The sequence below is a fragment of the Triturus cristatus genome, chromosome 7 (genome assembly GCF_964204655.1).
Source record: "Triturus cristatus chromosome 7, aTriCri1.1, whole genome shotgun sequence".
NCBI lineage: Eukaryota > Metazoa > Chordata > Amphibia > Caudata > Salamandridae > Triturus > Triturus cristatus.
The window spans coordinates 859,331,653-859,352,780 of record NC_140590.1 but is presented as its reverse complement, the minus strand read 5'-3'; the positions used below and the strand labels follow the sequence as shown (position 1 = coordinate 859,352,780).

The 21,128-nt window shown below is 43.7% G+C and overlaps 1 protein-coding gene and 1 pseudogene across 5 annotated transcripts in view; both read left to right on the top strand.

The window, feature by feature from the left end:
• Window positions 1-21,128, top strand: part of LOC146810747 (protocadherin alpha-C2-like) — an 839,920-nt gene that overhangs the window by 356,913 nt on the left and 461,879 nt on the right. For 2 of the 5 annotated variants that reach the window (XM_085617795.1, XM_085617793.1), the window contains exon 1: window positions 8,897-11,326. The exons of the other annotated variants lie outside the window; for them this stretch is intronic. In XM_085617795.1, coding sequence (XP_085473921.1) covers window positions 8,924-11,326 — 2,403 coding nt within the window. In that variant the 5' untranslated portion in view covers window positions 8,897-8,923. Of the gene's footprint in view, window positions 1-8,896; window positions 11,327-21,128 lie in introns of those variants that run through there. 5 annotated transcript variants of the gene reach the window in all.
• Window positions 1,899-4,396, top strand: LOC146810748 (protocadherin alpha-13 pseudogene; annotated as a pseudogene).

Sequence of the window (21,128 nt, the reverse complement as noted above, 5' to 3'; positions counted from 1 at the left end):
AACATCTGAACTTATGTTTATTTAAAATATATTGGTTGTAACTGTGATTACTGTTTGATTTTAATTTGATTGCCTACAGCATCCTTATTTTATTTAGTCCATTTACTTCAGGAAGTTGGCCTTTCCGAGAACTGGTCTCCTTGGTCCACTCAATCGGAGTTCCCAGCCACACCTGCATGCCTCATTCAGATGCATTTCATAAAGCGTTTGGGATCTGGGTGTACCTTATCCAGATAGTCATAGCAAAAAGCATGCATTCTGTATACCTATTTGTATTATTTATATAGTGCATAGCTTCCCACACAGGGCTTCCCAGCGCTGCCGACTGAAAATAAAGTAACTTCTAAGCCCACCTGCAGCTAAAAGAGCAAGCTTTTTACCTGTTTTTACTTCGAAGCATATCTGGAAACTGCACTGTCCAGATCTGTCAGGTGCTGTGGTTTCAGAATATAGTTCATCCAAATTGACCTCAAAGGGGTTTGCGTGTGAGTAATTTTCTGGTACCAGACTTTGTCGACACCTCATCCAGGTAGATTCATAAGAGGTGCTTATCTGGAGTAATTCTTCGGTAGCACTATACATGAATTGAGTAAACTTCATATCCGTGGAGCTATGTGAGTGACATCAAGATTAACCTCATTGGGTTTGTGTTCTGAACTATTTTCGGCTGGTTGCTACACATACTTCATTTGGGTGGACCTCAGGAGGGCTGGGTGTTGTTAGTAGCTCTAAGCTGCCAACCTCTACCCCTCCGTATTTCATCTGGGTAATTCTCACATCCGCATTGGAGTTCAGAGGTGACACTCCACTAGTTACGTAGGGGCTTATTAATGTATATTTGTAAAATGTGTGATACGTCTACACTATTTTGTCTGGCTGTGGCTTAGATGGTGGATGTGTCCTGTTTACGGTCACTTTCAGTGTGGCATTAGCGGACCTCATCTCTTGCTCTGAAGCATAACACGCAGAACGTTACTGTTAGGGCAGTAGACAGTGATGCACCTTTTAACCAGCATTCCCGTTGAAAAGCAACGAATGTAACCTTTCCAACCCCATCCCTCCCTCCGGGGCCTCTGCGATGTAAATCAGTGTTGGGTAACCTGGCTGACGTAGATGCAGCTTCTCGTTTGCCTTACAGGACGGGACATTGCCTGGTAATGACGCAGAGCATCCGACACTTCACATTTAGGACAAGTTACGCCCAGGCACCTTTAAACTACGAATGCTGTCTGCAGTGGGCAACCAGTCAGACGAGGCAAACAAATAAAATGCCAAATTCGTGGAAGTAACGGTGGCACACTGTTTGAAAGACGTTGGCAGTTTTACAGACTGGTATTTTAAATTTGCTGCCCACCACCCTGACCGGAACAGGCACTGTGCCTTCAATCTGCTACAAACACAGCAGTGAAACAGTCTGGAACCGACGCGCAACCCTTTGGGTAGTATTGCATTGACCTGTTTTGGTGAGAGACCCTACATGGTGCTTCTTAAGGGTAGATTCAACTTCTGACGTACTTAAGTCTACTTCAAAACATCGCAGCGTGAAATGCTTCCCTATATACACGAGAAAGATTCAGTATCATAGGCTGATCATAGAGCTAATTGTGTTTACAAGATGTGTGTGTACCCGGGTGTTTTTTTGTATGTTTGTTTTTGCAAAACAATAATACAAAGGAAATACCTTTTTGAAAGATATTTTTAAAGAAAGATACATTAATTCGAAGCATTTGAAACTAAAAACACCACTGCACTTTACAAAGAGGACACAAGATGTCGCTGTTCATTGCAGAGTAATGGTGTCTCAAAATGTTCTTTTGTGATTCTCCTGCTCTTCGAGCTTGCTGCCATATCAGAGCAGCCAGAGGTGGATGTGGTTGGGATATGCTTGGCGTGAGGACGTCTGTCAGATTTCGCAGCTGATATTTGCAGCATCCTGCGGAGGAGAGGACGCTGGCCGAGGCACCGGCTCCGTGGAATGGGTGTTGCCGCCAGACACTGGATTCTCCCCTGGATTTCTGTTTTCGCGGTTTCGCTCCTTTGCTGCGGAGGACGGGCTGAGGGACCGATTCGTTACTCGGTGCTGGAGGAGTCGGAAGCCGGCACCGAGGTGGGGAATGTGGCGCGCGATCTGGGCGTGGACGTGAGGGATCTGTTCGGGCGGAAATTCCGGCTGACTTATAAAACCAAGGGGCAGTATTTCACGGTAAGTATGAAGAGCGGGGCTTTACTGACTAAAGAAAAACTGGACAGGGAAGCCCTGTGCGGCAGCGCCGCCGCCTGTGTGATGAGCCTGGAGGCGGTGATGGACAATCCGTTGGAATTTCACCGCCTCGAGGTGGAGATTGTGGACATTAACGACAACGCGCCCGTGTTCCCAGCGAGTGTAAGCCGGTTTAAAGTCGCTGAGTCAACACCTCCCGGAATACATTTTCCGTTAGAGGGTGCGTTTGACCCGGATGTCGGAACAAACGCTCTTTGCACTTATCATCTGAGCATGAATGATTTTTTTGCTCTGGAGACTGAAAAGAGTGAGTGTGTGGGTAAGTCGGTAGAGCTGGTTTTAAAGAAAGCTCTGGACAGAGAGCAGCGGGCTGAGCATCACGTGACCATTACAGCTGTGGACGGGGGAAACCCGAAGAGGTCTGGTACGTCAGAAATTATCATTAATGTTCAGGATGCGAATGACAATCCTCCTGTATTTGCTAAAAATGTGTACACGGTAAAAATGCCGGAGAATACAGCAGTGGGCACCCTATTAATAAGGGTAAATGCCACCGATCTGGACGAAGGGGCTAATGGAGAAATAATGTACTCTTTCAGCAGTCGAGTCACTGCTAACATAAAACACCTGTTTACCATTAATGCAGAGACTGGTGAAATACGAACTCAGGGACCCCTCGATTACGAAGAATCTAATTTGCATGAGATCAATGTGCAGGCGCAAGACAAGGGTCCCCTGTCTCTCACCGCTCACTGCAAGGTATTAGTGGAGGTTGTTGATCTCAATGACAACGCCCCGGAAGTAGAAGTGACTTCCATGTCTAGTCCAGTAAAAGAGGACGCGCAGCCTGGACTAGTCATTGCTCTCTTCACAGTGACTGATAAGGATTCTGGAGTAAATGGGCAGGTTCACTGCCAGATTCCCAGTGACCTTCCATTTGCTGTAGAGTCCAAATACCAGAACTATTACTCCCTGTCTGTGAAACAACCTCTAGACCGCGAGGTGGCTTCTGAGTACAACGTCACGGTCGTTGCCACAGACGGGGGATCTCCCTCACTGTCTGCTATGAAGACCATTGTGGTTTCTGTGTCTGATGTGAACGACAACCCTCCCACCTTCTCAGAGTCGTCTTATGTGATCAGTGTTCCAGAAAATAATGTGCCCGGATCTCCCGTTCTCCAGGTCTCGGCTCTAGACCCGGATACAGGTGACCATGCTCGCGTTAGATATTCCTTGTTAGAAAACAGCGCGGACGCTGTGTCTGTTCTCAGCCTCTTCTCTGTTCACCCAGAGACTGGGGTCATTAATGCTCTGCAGCCTTTTGATTATGAGAAGCACCAGGTGTTGCACTTCCGTGTCGAAGCAAAGGATTATGGGTCACCTTCCATGAGTGGCATCACCAATGTGACCGTATTCATTCAAGATGCAAATGACAACCTACCAATCATTTTCCAGACAGGATCCGGAAGTGCTGGATCAGCAGACACGGTATTGGTGCCACGGTCTGCGAACAGTGGTCACATTTTAGCCAAAATAAGAGCAATTGACGCTGACTCTGGACACAATGCCTGGCTGTCCTATGAATTGAAAGACTCCACAATGGGCACTCTCTTCAGGGTCGGTCGCTACACCGGTGAAATCAGCCTCAGACACCCTTTGGGAGAGAGTTATCTGGAAAGACACGAGGTTATCATCCTGGTGAAGGATCATGGGACCCCGCCCCTTTCAGCAACAGCAACACTTACAGTGTCACTGTTAGAAAATAACCCTGAACTAAAATCAGAATACAAGCTCAAAGACCGGAACGAAAACGACCTCAGCAACCTCAACGCCTATCTAATTATCTCCATATCCTTTATTGCCAGTATATTTATTTTCTGCGTTATACTTTTCAGTGTTTTGCATTATATCAAAGTTCGAAGTGACAGAGAGAGATCAGAGAAACCAAACTGTTGCCCCATTGGAGGAGTCGATTGGGCTTATTGTCAAAACCAACAGTACTTGACTGCAATGTCAACGGAAGGTGGCCACGAAACTCCGAAATCTAACTTGTCTAATCAGGGATGGACCCATTTTATAATAAATGGAGGAGTGACTGGAGATCTGATGCAGAGATACAGCATTACTGAAGGAAATGAGACCTCCACACCCAGTGAGGTAAGAGAACATACTTAGATGGAACTTTTATGTTTATAGTCATTAACGTTTAAAGCAAATATAACAAAATGAGGTGATAATACCTGCCATAATTAAACAATGCATACTGGATATTACTTTGCAATTCGCCATGCACAGACTTTTAATTTGATATAAAATGAATTTCATAAATCAGGTTACTTGCTGAGTGTACGCTTCAAGTATCGACTTTTTTTCTCAAATGAAATATAGTATAGTATTTTTTTCCCCTTTGAATCACTTGCAGAACAAGAAATAATTGACTGAAATTGTCCCACATTATTTTAGTAGTGTTATGCAGCTTATAGTTCTCCAGTGTGATATGACCAGCGTCAATTGACGACATTTTCATAGGACAAATGTGAGATTTTTTTACCTTTGAACAGGTGACAAATCGGACCATGGCACCTACGGAAATAAAGTTATGGGATTGATGCTACGGGAAATTATATTAGATATAGTGGCATCACAGGGCGAGTCTTTGAAACTGCACTCAATGCAAAGTTACTGAACTCACTTCAAAATCTCACTGTGCGGATACAGTAATCCCACTGAATGTGTCCCCAGTGCAGTGCCAAGATGTATGTACCCAGAAGCAGTACCAATATTAATATGCTTCCTTTTGTTTGTGGCATAGAAACTGGACAGCAAAGCAAGTATGAAGGTTTTTGGTTATTTCTATCTTGTTTGGAAGATTCTGTATTCTTATATTATATCCGAAAGATTGGTTGCAACGTTCAGTTGAGTGATGAAGTCAGTGCAAGAGAATCACCTTAGCTCTTGGAAAGGATGTACAACTATTCAACTAAAGCTGTGCTTACGGTCAAACTGTAATTTCTCTCCATACTGTCTTCTAAATGCATTCTCTAGTGATGTTTATAGAGTGAACATAGAATTGGTGCTGGGCACATACATAGCTCAGAGTGCAAGATTTGTGTATATTGAAAAGAAAAACAAATATTGATACAGAAGACAAAGCACATTCTGCCTTTGATTGTACCAGCTAAAAATATGCATCAGTGGTATGAATAAAATGCAGTTAATGTTTTTTAAATCACAGTTGATGACCGTAGGGTGTTATTAACATCCAATAAGTATTCTAGTGTTGTAGTCACTTTCACCTTAAGAAACAGTGTAACCAGAATCAGATGCAAACAAGAGTTGTCGACACTTGCAGGAATCTTGCAGTTTACTTACTGAATGTCGCTGTAGGCAGAAATGCCAGAAATGGACATGTATTTCATCAACTCACAAAAGAGCCACGATCAGTAAGATAGTTTAGTGGGTTAATTTCTGGCAGCATATACTGTAGATCCAATAAGTAGGTCACAGTTTGAAATCCCATCATTATGAAATTCTATCAGAATAAATGAGTTGATTAATGATCATAACAAAATAGGGCAAGTTGAAAAAAAGCATGCAGGGTCACATGACCTACACTGATACAATTCATGGCATAGGCTTACCCAAATATGTCTCTTGAGCTGCATGCCCCAAGGATGACTGCAAGACAAAGTGCACCAATAAGCCTCGAGTGGTCCGGTAGTGTGTATTGAGCAGCCCAGAGGGGCCTCCCCTGTAGCATTGAATACTGCGGTTGTGTGATCTGCAGTGTGCCCGTAAGAGGACTGCATTTGCTCACATGATAACAGAAAGGAGAGGGACTGAACACAGAAGTATAGTCGGCAGCACATCTTTTCATGTTTACCTTTAGAAAAGCTAATCTAAATGAATGTATTTTCTCTAATAGCACTAGCCCTAAGTCTTCAGAGGCCTTCCCTACAGAGTTGGGGCCAGTCCATCATAAAGGACACTCGCAGCAGATGCTTCAATGCAGATGCCCATCCAACTCAAGGCAGATTGAGTTAAAGATCATTCGCCGCTTTGCAAGAGGTGGATGAAAGGGAAAACCTTCCACCTGGACCCGAGATCCTGAGGGAAATCACCTCAGACATCTGTAAGCTAAGACCAAACCTGCTGTATGCAATAAGAGATGAAAAAAGAACAGACCAGCTGTTATCATAAAAGAAGATGCAGTGTTAAAACAGAACAATTGAAAGGGCTGGGCATAATTACAATGAATTCAATAAAGAGGATCCGAACATTAGTACCACTAATTTCATCCATTCGTTATTTGCTCATGGGATATGGGCTGCAGACCACCCCACAGCTACCACATTTTGTTGACACTTAGAGCAACCTATCTAGATTGCCATAAGAAACGTTGCCACAACAAAGACATGGAGCCAGGCTGATATGTAGTTTGTGCACATTTGGTATCTGACTGAGGAAGATAATATAACCTCTGGGAGCTGTGCCTGGGTGACGTCAGGGAGGAAAGGATGCTGCCCCCGCCCCCACCCCCCTCTCTGCGAGAGTGTGGGTGATAGGGAATAACTGGCAGGAGTGGCAGGTCTGAAGACCAGAGCAGCAGGTCACACAACCTGGAGAATTACAAGAACCACCATCAGCAGGATGAGGCAGGGCAGATGAGAAAATGGTGACACACAATGGAGAACTTTAACAGCCATTGAACTTCTAACGATGTAGTGGCAATACAGGGTGTGATGACTCGATGTGGACATATGCCTTAATTCAGCACCCCTGAAATTTAGTACTTACCACAGTACTCTCGTCAGAGAGATGTCCATTGTGTGGTTGTGGAAATTCCTTTGATGAAGAGTCCTCCATTGAAAATTGCAATATAGAGCAGTTTATATTTGCACAGATTTTGTGAGTATAATACACGTCACCCTCTCTAATGTAGTGCCCTAGTCCCTTGCAGATTAAATTGCTCATCAAGTGTGAAGGTACCTGGCGTCTGCAGGAGAAGCCCCTGCTCATGCCTCATTCGGATGCATTTCATAAAGTGTTTGGAATCTGGGTGTACCTCTTCCAGATACTCATAACAAAAAGTGTGTGTTCTGTCTACCTATGTTTATGTCTACTATTATAGCACATAGATTCCCAAACAAGGATTCCCAGTGCTACAGACTGAGAATAAAGCAACTTTTCAGCCCACTTGCACCTAAAAGAGCCAGATTTTTACCTGTCTTTACTTCTAAGCTACTTCTATGCATAGCTGGAAACTGCACTTTCAAAATCTCTCAGGTGCTGTGGTTTCAGAATATCTCTCATCCAAATGGACCCCAAAGGGGTTTGCGTGTGAGTAACTCTCTGGTGCTAGACTTTGGCTCTACGACAACAAGGTAGATTCATAAGTGGTGCGAATTTGAAGTAATTCTCAGCTAGCACTATACATTAATTGAGTATGCTTGACATACACGTAGCTATGTGAATGGCATATCAAGGCTGACCTGATGAGGGTTTGTGTTGTGAAACATTTTCAGGTGGTTGCTACACATACTTCACTTGAGTGGACCTCAGGAGGGTTGGGTGTAGTTAGTAGCTCTAAGCTGCCTCTCTCTACCGCTCTGTATTTCATATGGGTAATTCTCACATCTGCATTGGAGTTCAGAGGTGACACTGAGCCAATTAAGTAAGGGCTTATGAATCTATACATGTAAAATGTGTGATAAATCTACAATATTTTTGTATGGCTGTGGCTTAGACGGTGGATGTGTCCTTTTTAAGGTCACTTTAACTGAGGCATGTTATGACAGAAGACAGTGATGCACCTTTCAACCAGCACTCCTCTTTAAAAGCAACAAATGTAACCTTTCTAAACCCCGTCGCCCCTCCCTCCACCTCCCATGCAGCTTCTTGTTTGCCTTACATGACTGGGGAACATGCCTGGTTATGACGCACAGCGTCCGACACTTCACATTTAGGACAAGCTAAGCCCAGACTCCTTCAAACTATGAATGCTGTCTGCAGCAGACGAGGCAAGCACCTAAAATGCCAAAGTCGTGGAAGTAACGGTGGCGCACAGTTTGAAAGACTTTGGTAGTTTTACAGACTGATCCTTTAAATTTGCTGCCCTCCACCCTGACCGGAACAGGCACTGTGCCTTCAATCTGCTACCAAACACAGCAGTGAAACAGTCTGGAGCCAACGTCCACCCTTTGGGTTGTATTGCATTGACCTGTTTTGGTGAGAGACCCTAAGTATAGATTAAACTTCAGACCTACTTAACTCTACCTCAAAACATCGCAGCGTGAAATGCTTCCCTATATACTCAAGAAAGATTCAGTGTCATAGAGCTAACTATGTTTACAGTATGTGTGTGTGCCTGTGTGCTTATTAATGTGTGTCTGTTTTTGTAAAACATGAATACAAAAGAGAAAATACATTGATCTCATACCTATTGGAAAGACATTCAAGAAAGATAAATTCGAAGTATTTGAAAGTAAATTAATTCCTGCAAACTACAAATAGGACACTAGATGTCGCTGTTCATTGCAAAGTAATGGTGTCTTTTGTGATTCTCCTGGCTCTTCGAGCTTGGTGCCATATCAGAGCAGCCAGGGGTGGATATGCTTGGCGTGACGTCAGTCAGATTTCGCAGCTGATATTTGCAGCATCCTGCGGAGGAGAGGAAGCTGGCCGAGGTACCGGCTACCTGGAATGGGTTTTGCCGCCAGACACTGGATTCTCCCCTGGATTTCTGTTTTCGCGGTTTCGCTCCTTTGCTGCGGAGGACGGGCTGAGGGACCGATGCGCTACTCGGTGCTGGAGGAGTCGGAAGCCGGCACCGAGGTGGGGAATGTGGCGCGCGACCTGGGCGTGGACGTGAGGGATCTGTACGGACGGAAATTCCGTCTGACTTATAAAACCAAGGAGCAGTATTTCACGGTAAGTATGAAGAGCGGGGCTTTACTGACTAAAGAAATACTGGACAGGGAAGCCCTGTGCGGCAGCGCCGCTGCCTGTGTGATGAACCTGGAGGCGGTGATGGACAATCCGTTGGAATTTCACCGCCTCGAGGTGGAGATTGTGGATATCAATGACAACGCGCCCCTGTTCCCTGCGAGAGAAAGCAGGTTTACAATTGCTGAGACGACTCTGCCGGGAGCTCATTTTCCGTTAGAGGGGGCGTTTGATCCGGACATCGGTACAAACAGTGTTTGCACTTATCGAGTCAACAACAATGACTTTTTCGGTTTAAAGACTGCAAGCAGTGACTGCAAAGGGAAGTCTATAGAGCTGGTGTTGAAGAAACCGCTGGACAGAGAGCAGCAGGCTGAGCATCACGTGACAATTACAGCTGTGGATGGGGGCAACCCGAAGAGGTCTGGCACATCAGAAATTATAATTAATGTTCAGGATGCGAATGACAACCCACCTGTATTTGGCAACGAGGTGTACACGGTACAGGTGTCGGAGAATACAGCAGCAGGCACCCTGTTATTAAGAGTAAATGCCACAGATTTAGACAAGGGGGCCAATGGAGAAATAATATACTCTTTCAGCAGTCGTACCCTTTCCAGCATAGAACACCTGTTTACAATTGATACAGAGACTGGAGAAATACGAATTATTGGGTTCCTGGACTTTGAAGAATCAAATGTGCATGAACTCCACGTGCAGGCTCAGGACCGGGGTTCCCCGCCTATGAATGCTCACTGCAAGATACTGGTGGAAATTATTGATCTCAATGACAACGCCCCGGAAATAGAAGTGACTTCCATGTCTAGTCAAGTAAAGGAGGACGCCCAGCCTGGACTGGTCATCGCTCTGTTCACAGTGACTGATAAGGATTCTGGGGTGAATGGAGAAGTCCGTTGCCAGGTCCCCAATGCTCTCCCATTTAATATTGAGTCCAAATACCAGAACTATTACTCCCTGTCTGTGAAGGAACCTCTAGACCGTGAGGCGGCTTCTGAGTACAACGTCACAGTTGTTGCCACAGACGGGGGATCTCCCTCGTTGTCTGCTATGAAGACCATTGTGGTTTCTGTGTCTGATGTGAATGACAACCCTCCCGCCTTCTCAGAGTCGTCTTATGTGATCAGTGTTCCAGAAAATAATGTGCCCGGATCTCGCTTTCTCCAGGTCTCGGCGCTAGACCCGGATGTAGGTGACAATGCCCGTGTTAGATATTCCTTGTTAGAAAACAGCGCGGACGCTGTGTCTGTTCTCAGCCTCTTCTCTGTTCACCCAGAGACTGGGGTCATTAATGCTCTGCAGCCTTTTGATTATGAAAAGCACCAGGTGTTGCACTTCCATGTCGAAGCAAAGGATTATGGGTCACCTTCCATGAGTGGCATCACCAATGTGACCGTATTCATTCAAGATGCAAATGACAACCCACCAATCATTTTCCAGACAGGATCCAGAAGTGCTGGATCAGCAGACACAGTATTGGTGCCACGGTCTGCGAACAGTGGTCACATTTTAGCCAAAATCAGAGCAGTTGATGCGGACTCCGGACACAATGCCTGGCTGTCCTATGAATTGAAAGACTCCACTATGGACACGCTCTTCAGGGTCGGTCGCTACACGGGTGAAATCAGCCTCAGACACCCTCTGGGAGAGAGTTATCTGGAAAGACACGAGGTTATCATCCTGGTGAAGGATCATGGGACCCCGCCCCTTTCAGCAACAGCAACACTTACAGTGTCACTGTTAGAAAATAACCCTGAACTAAAATCGGAATACAAGCTCAAAGACCGGAACGAAAACGACCTCAGCAACCTCAACTCCTATCTAATTATCTCTATAGCCTTTATTGCCAGTATATTTATTTTCTGCGTTATACTTTTCAGTGTTTTGCATTATATCAAAGTTCGAAATGACAGAGAGAGATCAGAGAAACCAAACTGTTGCCCCATTGGAGGAGTCAATTGGGCTTATTGTCAAAACCAACAGTACTTGACTGCAAGGTCAACGGAAGGTGACCACGAAACTCCGAAATCTAACTTGTCTAATCCGGGATGGACCCATTTTATAATAAATGGAGGAGTGACTGGAGATCTGATGCAGAGATACAGCATTACTGAAGGAAATGAGACCTCCACACCCAGTGAGGTAAGAGAATATACTTACATGGAACTTTTATGTGTATAGCCATTAACTAGTAAAGCAAATTTCACTAAATGAGGTGATAATACCTGCCATAATTAAACAATGCATAATGGATATTATTTTGCAATTCGCCATGCACAGACTTTTAATTTGATATAAAATGAATTTCTTAAATCAGGTTATTTGCAGAGTGTAGTCGTTAAGCATCCATTTATTTTTTTCAAATATTATACAGGATAGTACTTTTTTTTTTTCTTTGAAGCATTTGCAGAACAGGAAACAATTGACCGAAATTGTCCTATATTATTTTAGTGTTATGGAGCTTATAGCTCTCCAATGTGATATGACCAGCGTCAACTGACAACATTTTCATGAGACAAAAGTGAAATCTTTTGGCACTTGAACAGGGGACAAATTGGGAAGTGACACCTAAGGAAATAAAATCAGTGGCATTGATGCTACAGGAAATTATATTATATATAGTGGCATCGCAGGGTGAGTCTTTGAAACTGCACCCAGTGTAAAGTTACTGAACCCAGTTCAAAATTTCACTGTGCGGATACAGACATCCCACTGAAAGTGTTCCCAGTGCGGTGCCAGGATGCATGTACCCAGAAGCAGTACCAATATTAATATGCTTCCAGTTGTTTATGTGGCATAGAAACAGGACAGCGAAGCAAGTATAAAGGTTTTTGGTAATTTCCATCTTGTTTGGAAGATTGTGTGTAATTATATTATATCCAAAAGATTGGTTGCAACGTTCATTTAAGTGATGAAGTCAGTGCAAGGGAATCACTTTAGCTCTTGGAAAGGATGTGCAACTGTTAAACTAAAGCTGTGCTGATGGTCAAAGTGTAATTTTGCTCCATACCTTTTCGAAATGCTATCTCTAATGTTATTCACAGAGAGAACATAGAATGGTTGCTGGGCACATACATAGCACAGAGAGCACGATTTGCGTATATTGAACAGAAAAACAAATATTGATAAAGAAGACAAAGCACATTCTGCCTTTGATTGTGCCAGCGAAAAAAATATGCATCAATGGTATTAATAAAATGCAGATAATTTCTATAAACTACAGCTGATGACAGTAGTGTGTGTTATTAACATTCGATCAATATAGAATCACAGGAAGGAAAATTAGAGAAATTGCCTGGCGCTAGGGCTCAGTTCCTCTTTTTCTTCCAGGGAGTATACCATACATTTGATCTGGCACTGAGAAAAACACATTTTGCATCTTAAATGTCCATATGAATCCTTTTTATTGCACGTCCTTCTTACGGACACTTGAAACAGTTCATCTTCAGTTTGTATGACATTCGTACTGAAAAATCTTCAAATACTTGATTAAAAATCTTCATCAACATGCAGTGGTATAATCAGCCAAGCCAACATGTGTTTCGCGAAAATTTTCCTTTTTCAGGGCTTTGCAGAATTTGTTTCAAAGAAATTTCTTTCCAATCTCCTGATAAGGGGTTCCCAAAATTCCTCGTAACCTAGTGCTTCATCAAATGGTTTCCTCCAATAGCATAATTCGGCTGTAGCTGCCTGTCAGTAAAAGTACCGTCATGACTTTATGCTTTTGGAGGAAACTATTTGATGAAGCACTAGATTAAGAGGAATTTTGGGAACCCTTATCAGGAGACTGGAAAGATAATTCCTTTTGAACAAATTCTGTAAAGCCCTGAAGAAGAGAAACGTTTGCTAAACACGTGTTGGCTTGGCTGTTTATCCCACTGCATGTTGATAAAGATTTGCAATCCAGTATTTGAAGGTTTTTCAATGTGAATATCATACTTGAAGATAAACTATTTCATGTGTTCGTAAGAAGGAGGGGCAATAAAAATGATTTATATGGACATTTAAGATGCAAACTGTGTATTTCTCAGTGCACATTCAATCAATATACCTGGGCTGTTAACTCCTTCACCTAAACAAACAGTGTCACCTGAATCACATGCAAACCAGAGTTGTCGTCGCATGCAGGAATCTTACAGTTTACTAATTATACATCAGAGGGTCCCTGTAATATCAATAAAGAAGGGGAAAGAACCAGGGAAATACAATCAAATAAACAACACAAACCCCTTCCAATTATAACAAAAAACTGTTCCACAAAGGAGCTAACCATTTCTCTCATGAGTTAATATTTTATTCTCAAAGATATATTTCTTTTTCATACAAAAATATACATCACTAAATCAGTAAATACATATCACTATATTTTTCATCCATATACGGAAAATCTCAGAACAAGACGAAGCAACAAAGTTAATCCAGGTACATGACTCAACAACAAATGACATACAGAGAACAAATATATAAACAATTATTCAAAACAAAAACAATTATTGTGCAAAATACATATAACAATAATATACATCAAAAACAATATACAAAACAAAAACAAACAAATGCTCCGACGCGCGTTTCGGAATCCAATGTGCCGTCCTTCCTCAGGGCGCTGAAGGTATAAAGAACCAATACTTCATAATAACTGATATATTTCTTTAATATACCCAAGGGTTCAGATTCAAACATTAATCGAAGCTTCGTCAATAGCATCTGTGGAAACAGTTATATAGGCATTTAGTTTTTTGAATAAATCAAACTTTATACTAGGAAAAATGTTTCATAGGAGCTTAAAATATGGAGTCAATAACGAACATAGTTCCAATAGAATGAAAAAAATCAGAGATAATGATCCAAACAGACCATAAGGGATCAAATAAAGTTTAGATAATAAATACATCACTCAGTGAAAAAGGGATACTTCAATGGTAGAGATAGACCCAAGTGCACCAAATACTCAAGGATATATACACAGATATCAAATTATATCACTGACATTCTTATCCAAAGATTGGGGTTTTTAATTGCAAAGAATTATTTGTACGTAGTTTCCTGTGGAAACAGATCGTTTCATGTATTTTATGCCATTCCAATTTTATGATATTCTATTTTGGATACACTTGAACATCAACTTTTTTGAGGTGGGTGTTATGGCGGTTCTTATAGAACATCTATTGAATAACCTTTCGGATTGAAACAAAATTCAATTCAATATATATTTTATATATATTTCTTAATGCTGTTATATATATCTTTTTTATTTTAGTCGACGCACTAAGAGGACTTAAACATTTAAATACCCATAGTGACTTTATCCATGGTTAAAACGATTTCTCTACTCAGGACACGCAATTACAAACCCCAATCTTTGGATAAGAATGTCAGTGATATAATCTACACCTGTGACCTATAGTACCCCATATTTACAACGTGTGGGTTGACAAGTATGAAGAATTTGATATCTGTATATATTCTTGAGTATTTGGTGCACTTGGGTCTATCTCTACCCTTGAAGTATCCCTTTTTCACTGGGTGATGTATTTATTATGTAAACTTTATTTGATCCCTTATGGTCTGTTTGGATCATTATCTCAGATTTTTTTCATTCTATTGGAACTATGTTCGTTATTGACTCCATATTTTAAGCTCCTATGAAACATTTTTCCTAGTATAAAGTTTGATTTATTAAAAAAAACTAAATGACTATATAACTGTTTCCACAGATGCTATTGACGAAGCTTCGATTAATGTTTGAATCTGACCCCTTGGGTATATTGAAGAAATGTCAGTTATTATGAAGTATTGGTTCTTTATACTATCAGCGCCCTGAGGAAGGATGGCACATTGGACTCCGAAACGCGCGTCGGCGCATTTGTTTGTTTTTGTTTTATATATTGTTTTTGATGTATATTATTGTTATATGTATTTTGCACAATAATTGTTTTTGTTTTGATTAATTGTTTATATATTTGTTCTCTGTATGTCATTTGTTGTTGAGTCATGTACCTGGATTAACTTTGTTGCTTCGTCTTGTTCTGAGATTTTCCGTATATGTATGAAAAATATAGTGATATGTATTTACTGATTTAGTGATGTATATTTTTGTATGAAAAAGAAATATATCTTTGAGAATAAAATATTAACTCATGAGAAAATTGGTTAGCTCCTTTGTGGGACAGTTTTTTGATATAATTGGAAGGGGTTTGTGTTGTTTATTGGAATCTTACAGTTTACCCAATGAATGCATTTCTAGGAAGCAGTGCCATAAATGGTTATATCTTTCATCAATTCACAAAAGAACCAAGATCAGTGAGATAGTTTAGTGAGTTAATCTGATCATCTGATCAGCATATGCTGTCGTTCATGAGAGCAAAATGATCGAATGATGGACTGAATACTGAACAATTCAAACAATCACCCCCAGTCACAAGGAACTTAGTTTAATGCATCGTTCTGTTGCTCACCATGCCACCCCAGTTTGGACCCAACCATACACAAATCAGTCTTAACCCTGCTCCTCATGGGAGCAGTCCAGCCTGAACTGCTGAGCTATCTTCTCCCTGAACCGAAAAAAGTATCCGTGGACTGGTTTCGGGGCATCATCCCTCATCAGCCAGGCTAACTTGAATCCAGTGGTGTAGTGAGCACGGAACCCACGTCTGAGCATTCCCTTCCCACTTAGGGTGATAAAAGCAAAAGGAACAGATGTTGGATGGAATGCTGAACAATGCATACATTAACCCCCAATCACAAGGATCTGGGTTTAGTCCATTGTTCTTTTGCACATCACGCCCCCCCAGTTTGGAACCAGCCATATGCAAATCAGTCTTAACCCTGCTCCTCATTGGAACAGTCCAACCCAAACTTCCAAGCTAGGTCCTCTCTGGATCATAAACCAGCATTCTTGAACCAGTTTCGGGGCATCACCCCTCATCAGCCAGGCTAGCTTGAATCCAGTGGCGCAGTGAGCATGGGGCCCATGTGTGGGCATACCCTTCCCACTAAGAGTGACAAAAGCAAAAGGTACAAAATATGGATGGAATGCTGAACAATGTAAACATTCACCCGAGTCAGAAGGATCTGAATGTAATCCATTGTTCTTTTGCTAACCACAACACCCCAGTTTGGACCCAGCCATATGCAAATAAGTCTTGACCCTGCTCCTCGTGGGATCATTCCAACCCGAACTGCCAAGCCAGGTCCTCCCTGGACCAGAAACAAGCATGAGTAGGTCACAGTTGAAAATTCCATCAATATGAAATTCTTTGAGAATAAATGAGTTGATTGAGGATAACAACATCAATAGGCAAATAGAAAACATAATGCATTCAGGCTCACATTACCACTACTGATATAATTCAGGGACTTACACAGATATGTCTCTGATGACTGCAGGACAAAGTGGACTAGGAAGCCTGGAGTGGTCCGGCGGGGCATGATGAGCGGCCCAGAGGGGCCTCCCTTGTAGTTTTGCATATTGCATATGTGAGATCTAGTGTGCCTCTAAGAGGACTGTGTTTGCTCAAATGATAACAGAAATGGAGGGGCTGAGCACAGAAGTGTAGTCTGTAAATTGATACTTGTATAGCGCACTACTCACCCGCAAGGGTCTCAAGGCGCTTGTACGAATACCACTGTGGAACCCATCCTGGCTTTCCCTGTGAGGCGTCCACTCCTGGGCACCCCCAAGGTGGAGGCCAGGCATCCTTAGCGTTGTGGGGGCCGTTGTGGAGATTAAGCAAGCTATTGCCCAGAGTTGCAGAGTGGGACTCCATGATTGGAATAGGCACCGAGGCGAGAATTATCAGGTCCGTGGAATTTTTGAGCCCAAGACCCGCCGAGGCAGGGAATTGAACCCTGGTCCTGGGCTAGATCTCTGCATCAGGGTATGCCGCTCTAATCATTGAGCCACACTTCTCCACACTTCTGCAGCACATCTTTTCACCCTTACCTTTGGAAATGCTAATAAAAAGGAATGTGTACTCTCTACTAGCACTAGCCCTAAGTCTTCTGGGGGCCATTCCTACAGAGTTGGGGCCAGTCCATCCCTGCAGGACACTCGCACCAAATGCTTTAATGCGGATACCCGCTCCAGTTTAAGGCAGATTGAGACAAAGGTCATCCGCCCCTTTGCAAGAGGTGGCTGAAAAGGAAAGCATTCCACCTGGACACAAGATCCTGAGGAAAATTGCCTCAGACATGGGTGAGTTAAGTCCAAACCTGCTTGATTCCTCCCTCATGCAGCACTCCCACATGTTTTAGATTGTAGAAGGTAAACTCACACTCTGCCTTCCTCCCATCCACTCTATCCACGGTGCTGCTGCCCCAGGCAAACCCTTCACAGCTGTGTGGTCAAGGAGAGCCTGTGTAGGAGAAGTGCTTACTGAATGGGAACAGGTGAGAAAGGAGCTTGCGCTGCTGCCCTGGAGTGAAGGGAGCACTGCGAAGAGACAGAGCAGGGGTGAAGCATCACCGCCTGGGCTTGTGTGGTCCACAGCCAGCCTGCAGGGAGCTGGCTGATATGTTGTTTGTTAACATTTGGTGTCTGACTCAGGATGATAAAATAACCTCTGGGAGCTGTGTCTGGGTGACATCAATGAGGAAAGGATGCTGCCCCCTCGTGCCCCCCACTGTCCACTGCATTATCACAGCTGGGGAATAACTGGCAGAAATGGCAGGTCTGAAGGCCAGAGCAGCAGGCCGGGCAGCCTGGAGGGTGACAAAAACCAACATTAGCAGGAGGAGGCAGGACAGATAAGAAAATGGTGGCATACCATGGAGAGAGAACTTAAATAGCCCATCAACCCCTAACGATGTTAAGCCAGTACAGTGCACGATGACTTGATGTGGACATACTCCTTACTACTAGACCCCTTGCAGTTTGGTACTTACCACAGTACTCTCGTCATAGAGATGCCCTTTGAGTGGTGGTGGTGGAAATTGCTTTTGAGTCCTCCATTGAAAATAACAACATAGAACAAATTATATTTCCACAATTTTCCAGAGTATGATACACGTCACCCTCTCAAATGTAGTGCCTTGGTCCTTTGCAGATTAAATTGCTCATCAAGTGTGGAGGTATCGGGCGTCTCCAGGAGTAGCCTCCAGTCATGCAGAAAATGAGAATCCCTCGCTGTGGTGACTTTTTACTCTACATTTTCGGCATTGATGAAAAAAATCTATACTGGATGGTAGCTTCATTAGTGCACTGCAGGCGCCCCTTTAACCAGTCCAACCAAAGTGGTTGTTCCTGGTCCACTCTTGAAAATTGCGACCATAGATTTCAGTTATTGTTTTCCTTGCTTAATTCACACTTGGTGGTTTTCAGTAGGCGCTACAGAAGGTCCTTCATAGGCCTGTTTGATTTTCAACGTTTTTCCTATTTTAAAGAATGTCCAGTCTTCATGTATGGGGTAGTATCAAAAGTATACATTGTTTGTATACAACATAATGCCTTAAGTGTATTTTAAAGGTTTTGGTTTTAACAGTCATTACTGCCCGGTTTTAATTTCATTGTCTACACCATCCTTATTTTATTTATTCCATTTAGTATATGGACTTCGGCCTATCCCGGAACTGGCCTCCTTGGACCACTCAATTGGGGTGTGTTCAGAGATATTCCTAGTTACACGTGTCTGCCTCATCCTGGTTCATATCATAAGAGTTTGGAATGTGGGTGTACCTCATCCGGGTGCTCATTAAACCAAGTATGCGTTCTGTCTACCTCTAAGCCACGGGTACTCATAGTACGGCCCGCGGGCCGGCAAGCCTTTCTTGGCGGCCCGCGGACCTTGTGGACATCGTACCGGTGTTTTTTTTTTTTTTTTTTTTTTTTTAACAGTGTCAGCAAACAGACTCTGCTCTGTGGGGGCTGGGCAATTCAAGCGATAGTGCGAGTGGAGCTGCTGGGGTGCTAAGAAGAGGTGAAATACAACAAAGCCTCGTTATCATGCAAATGGTCTCTTAAAGACCTGTGAAGTGTGTGTGCACGGGAAGGGAATCTGCCTCAGCTGCCACACAAGCAGAGGGTGGGGGAGGGAGAGGTGACAAAGAATGATAGAGGACAGCAGGGTGTGAGAGTCGGGTAAGGGGACAGAGGGTGACAGGGCAGTAGGGAGAGACGGAAACAGACAGAGACAAATAGAGATAGAGACAGACAGGGACAGATGGAGACCGAGCCAGGTAGAGGCAGAGACAGATAGAGACAGGGGCAGGCAGAGCTAGATAGAGGCAGAGACAGGGACAGACTGTCAGAGACAGAGACAGATAGAGGCAGAGACGGATAGAGGTAGAGACAGACAGCGATAGAAACAGAGAGAGAGAGACAAAGATAGAGGCAGGGATATATAGAGGCAGAGGCAGAGACAGATAGAGGCAGAAACAGACAGAGATAGAGGCAGACAGAGACCGAGGCAGAGACCGGGACAGGGCAGACAGATAGAGGCAGAGACAGACAGAGATAGAGATAGAGACAGGCAGAGACAGGGACAGGGCAGACAGATAGAGGCAGAGACAGACAGACAGAGAGGGAGGGAGACAGATAGAGACAGGGGCAGACAGAGCTAGATAGAGGCAGAGACAGGGACCGACAGAGACAGATAGAGGCAGAAACAGACAGAGATAGAGACAGAGACAGTCAGAGGCAGAGACAGGGACAGGGCAGACAGAGACGGAAAGGGAGACAGAGGGAGGGAAACAGAGACAGGGAGGGAGACTGACAGAGGGAGGGAGATAGAGAGAGGGAGAGAGAGAGATATAGAGAGAGAGACATATGTGTATGCCGAGTCCGGTGGCTCAGTGGACGAAGGCGTCCGCTGCAGGGGCCTGTGTTCCACCTCATGGTCACAGGTTTTTTTTGTTGCTCTAGCCCCGCCCCCTCCCCCAATGACCCCGCCCCCATGGTGCAGCCCTCGGCCAGAAACCACACTGTAAATTTGGCCCCCAAGAGAAAGTTTGTGAGTACCCATGCTCTAAGCTATTTCTATAAGTATTTGCAAACCGCACCTTCCTAAACCTACCAGGTGGGGTGGTGTCAGAACATAGCTCACCCAAATGGGCCTCAGAGTGGTTTGCGTTGTGAGTAATTGTCTGACACTAGAGTTTGTCTTTACCTCAACAGGGGAGATTCACAAGGGGTGCCGGTTTGGGCCGTTGCTCAGCTACCATTACATACGGAATACATATTAAATCATATAAATAAATAATAAAGCAATGGAATAAACTTCACATACATGTGGGCTTTGTGTCTACCACACCAAGACTGACCTCTTTAGGGGTTGTGTTCTGAACACTTATCAGCTGCCAGAGAGTGGCCCTCGGAAGGGCTGGGCTTTGCTAGTAGCTTCAAACTGCCTCTCTCTACCGCTCTGTATTTCACCTGGGCGTTTCTCGCATCTGCATTGGAGTTCATGGGTGGCACTCCACAAATAAAGTAAGGGCTTATCAATGTATGTATGCATGTAATAAAATGTGCGATGCGTCTGAAATACTTTTGTGTAACTGTGGCTTTGATAGAGGATGTGTCATGTTTAATGGCTCTTTCAACACTCCATGAGCGGACCATATCTTTTGCCGTGATGCATAACCCGCAACATTCAACTGTTAAGACATTAGACGGTGGTGCACCTTTTAACCTCCAATTCTCTGGGAAAGCAACACATGTAACCCTGCCAGTCCTCCCCCCTCCCCCCGAAGTCTTTGCACTGTAAATCAGTGTTAGCTGCCTCACACAGATGCTGCTTCTCGTTTGCCCGCCTCACAACATCCGAAACATCACACGTTAGACCAGATACACCCAACACCTTCACACTATGAATGATGTCTGCAGTGTGCAACCAGTCGGGCGAGGCAACCACCCTAAGATGCCAAAGTCGGTTACGTAGCGCACTGATTGGCAGTTTTACAATCTGGCCGTTTACATTTTCTTCCTGCCACCCTGGCGAGAACAGGC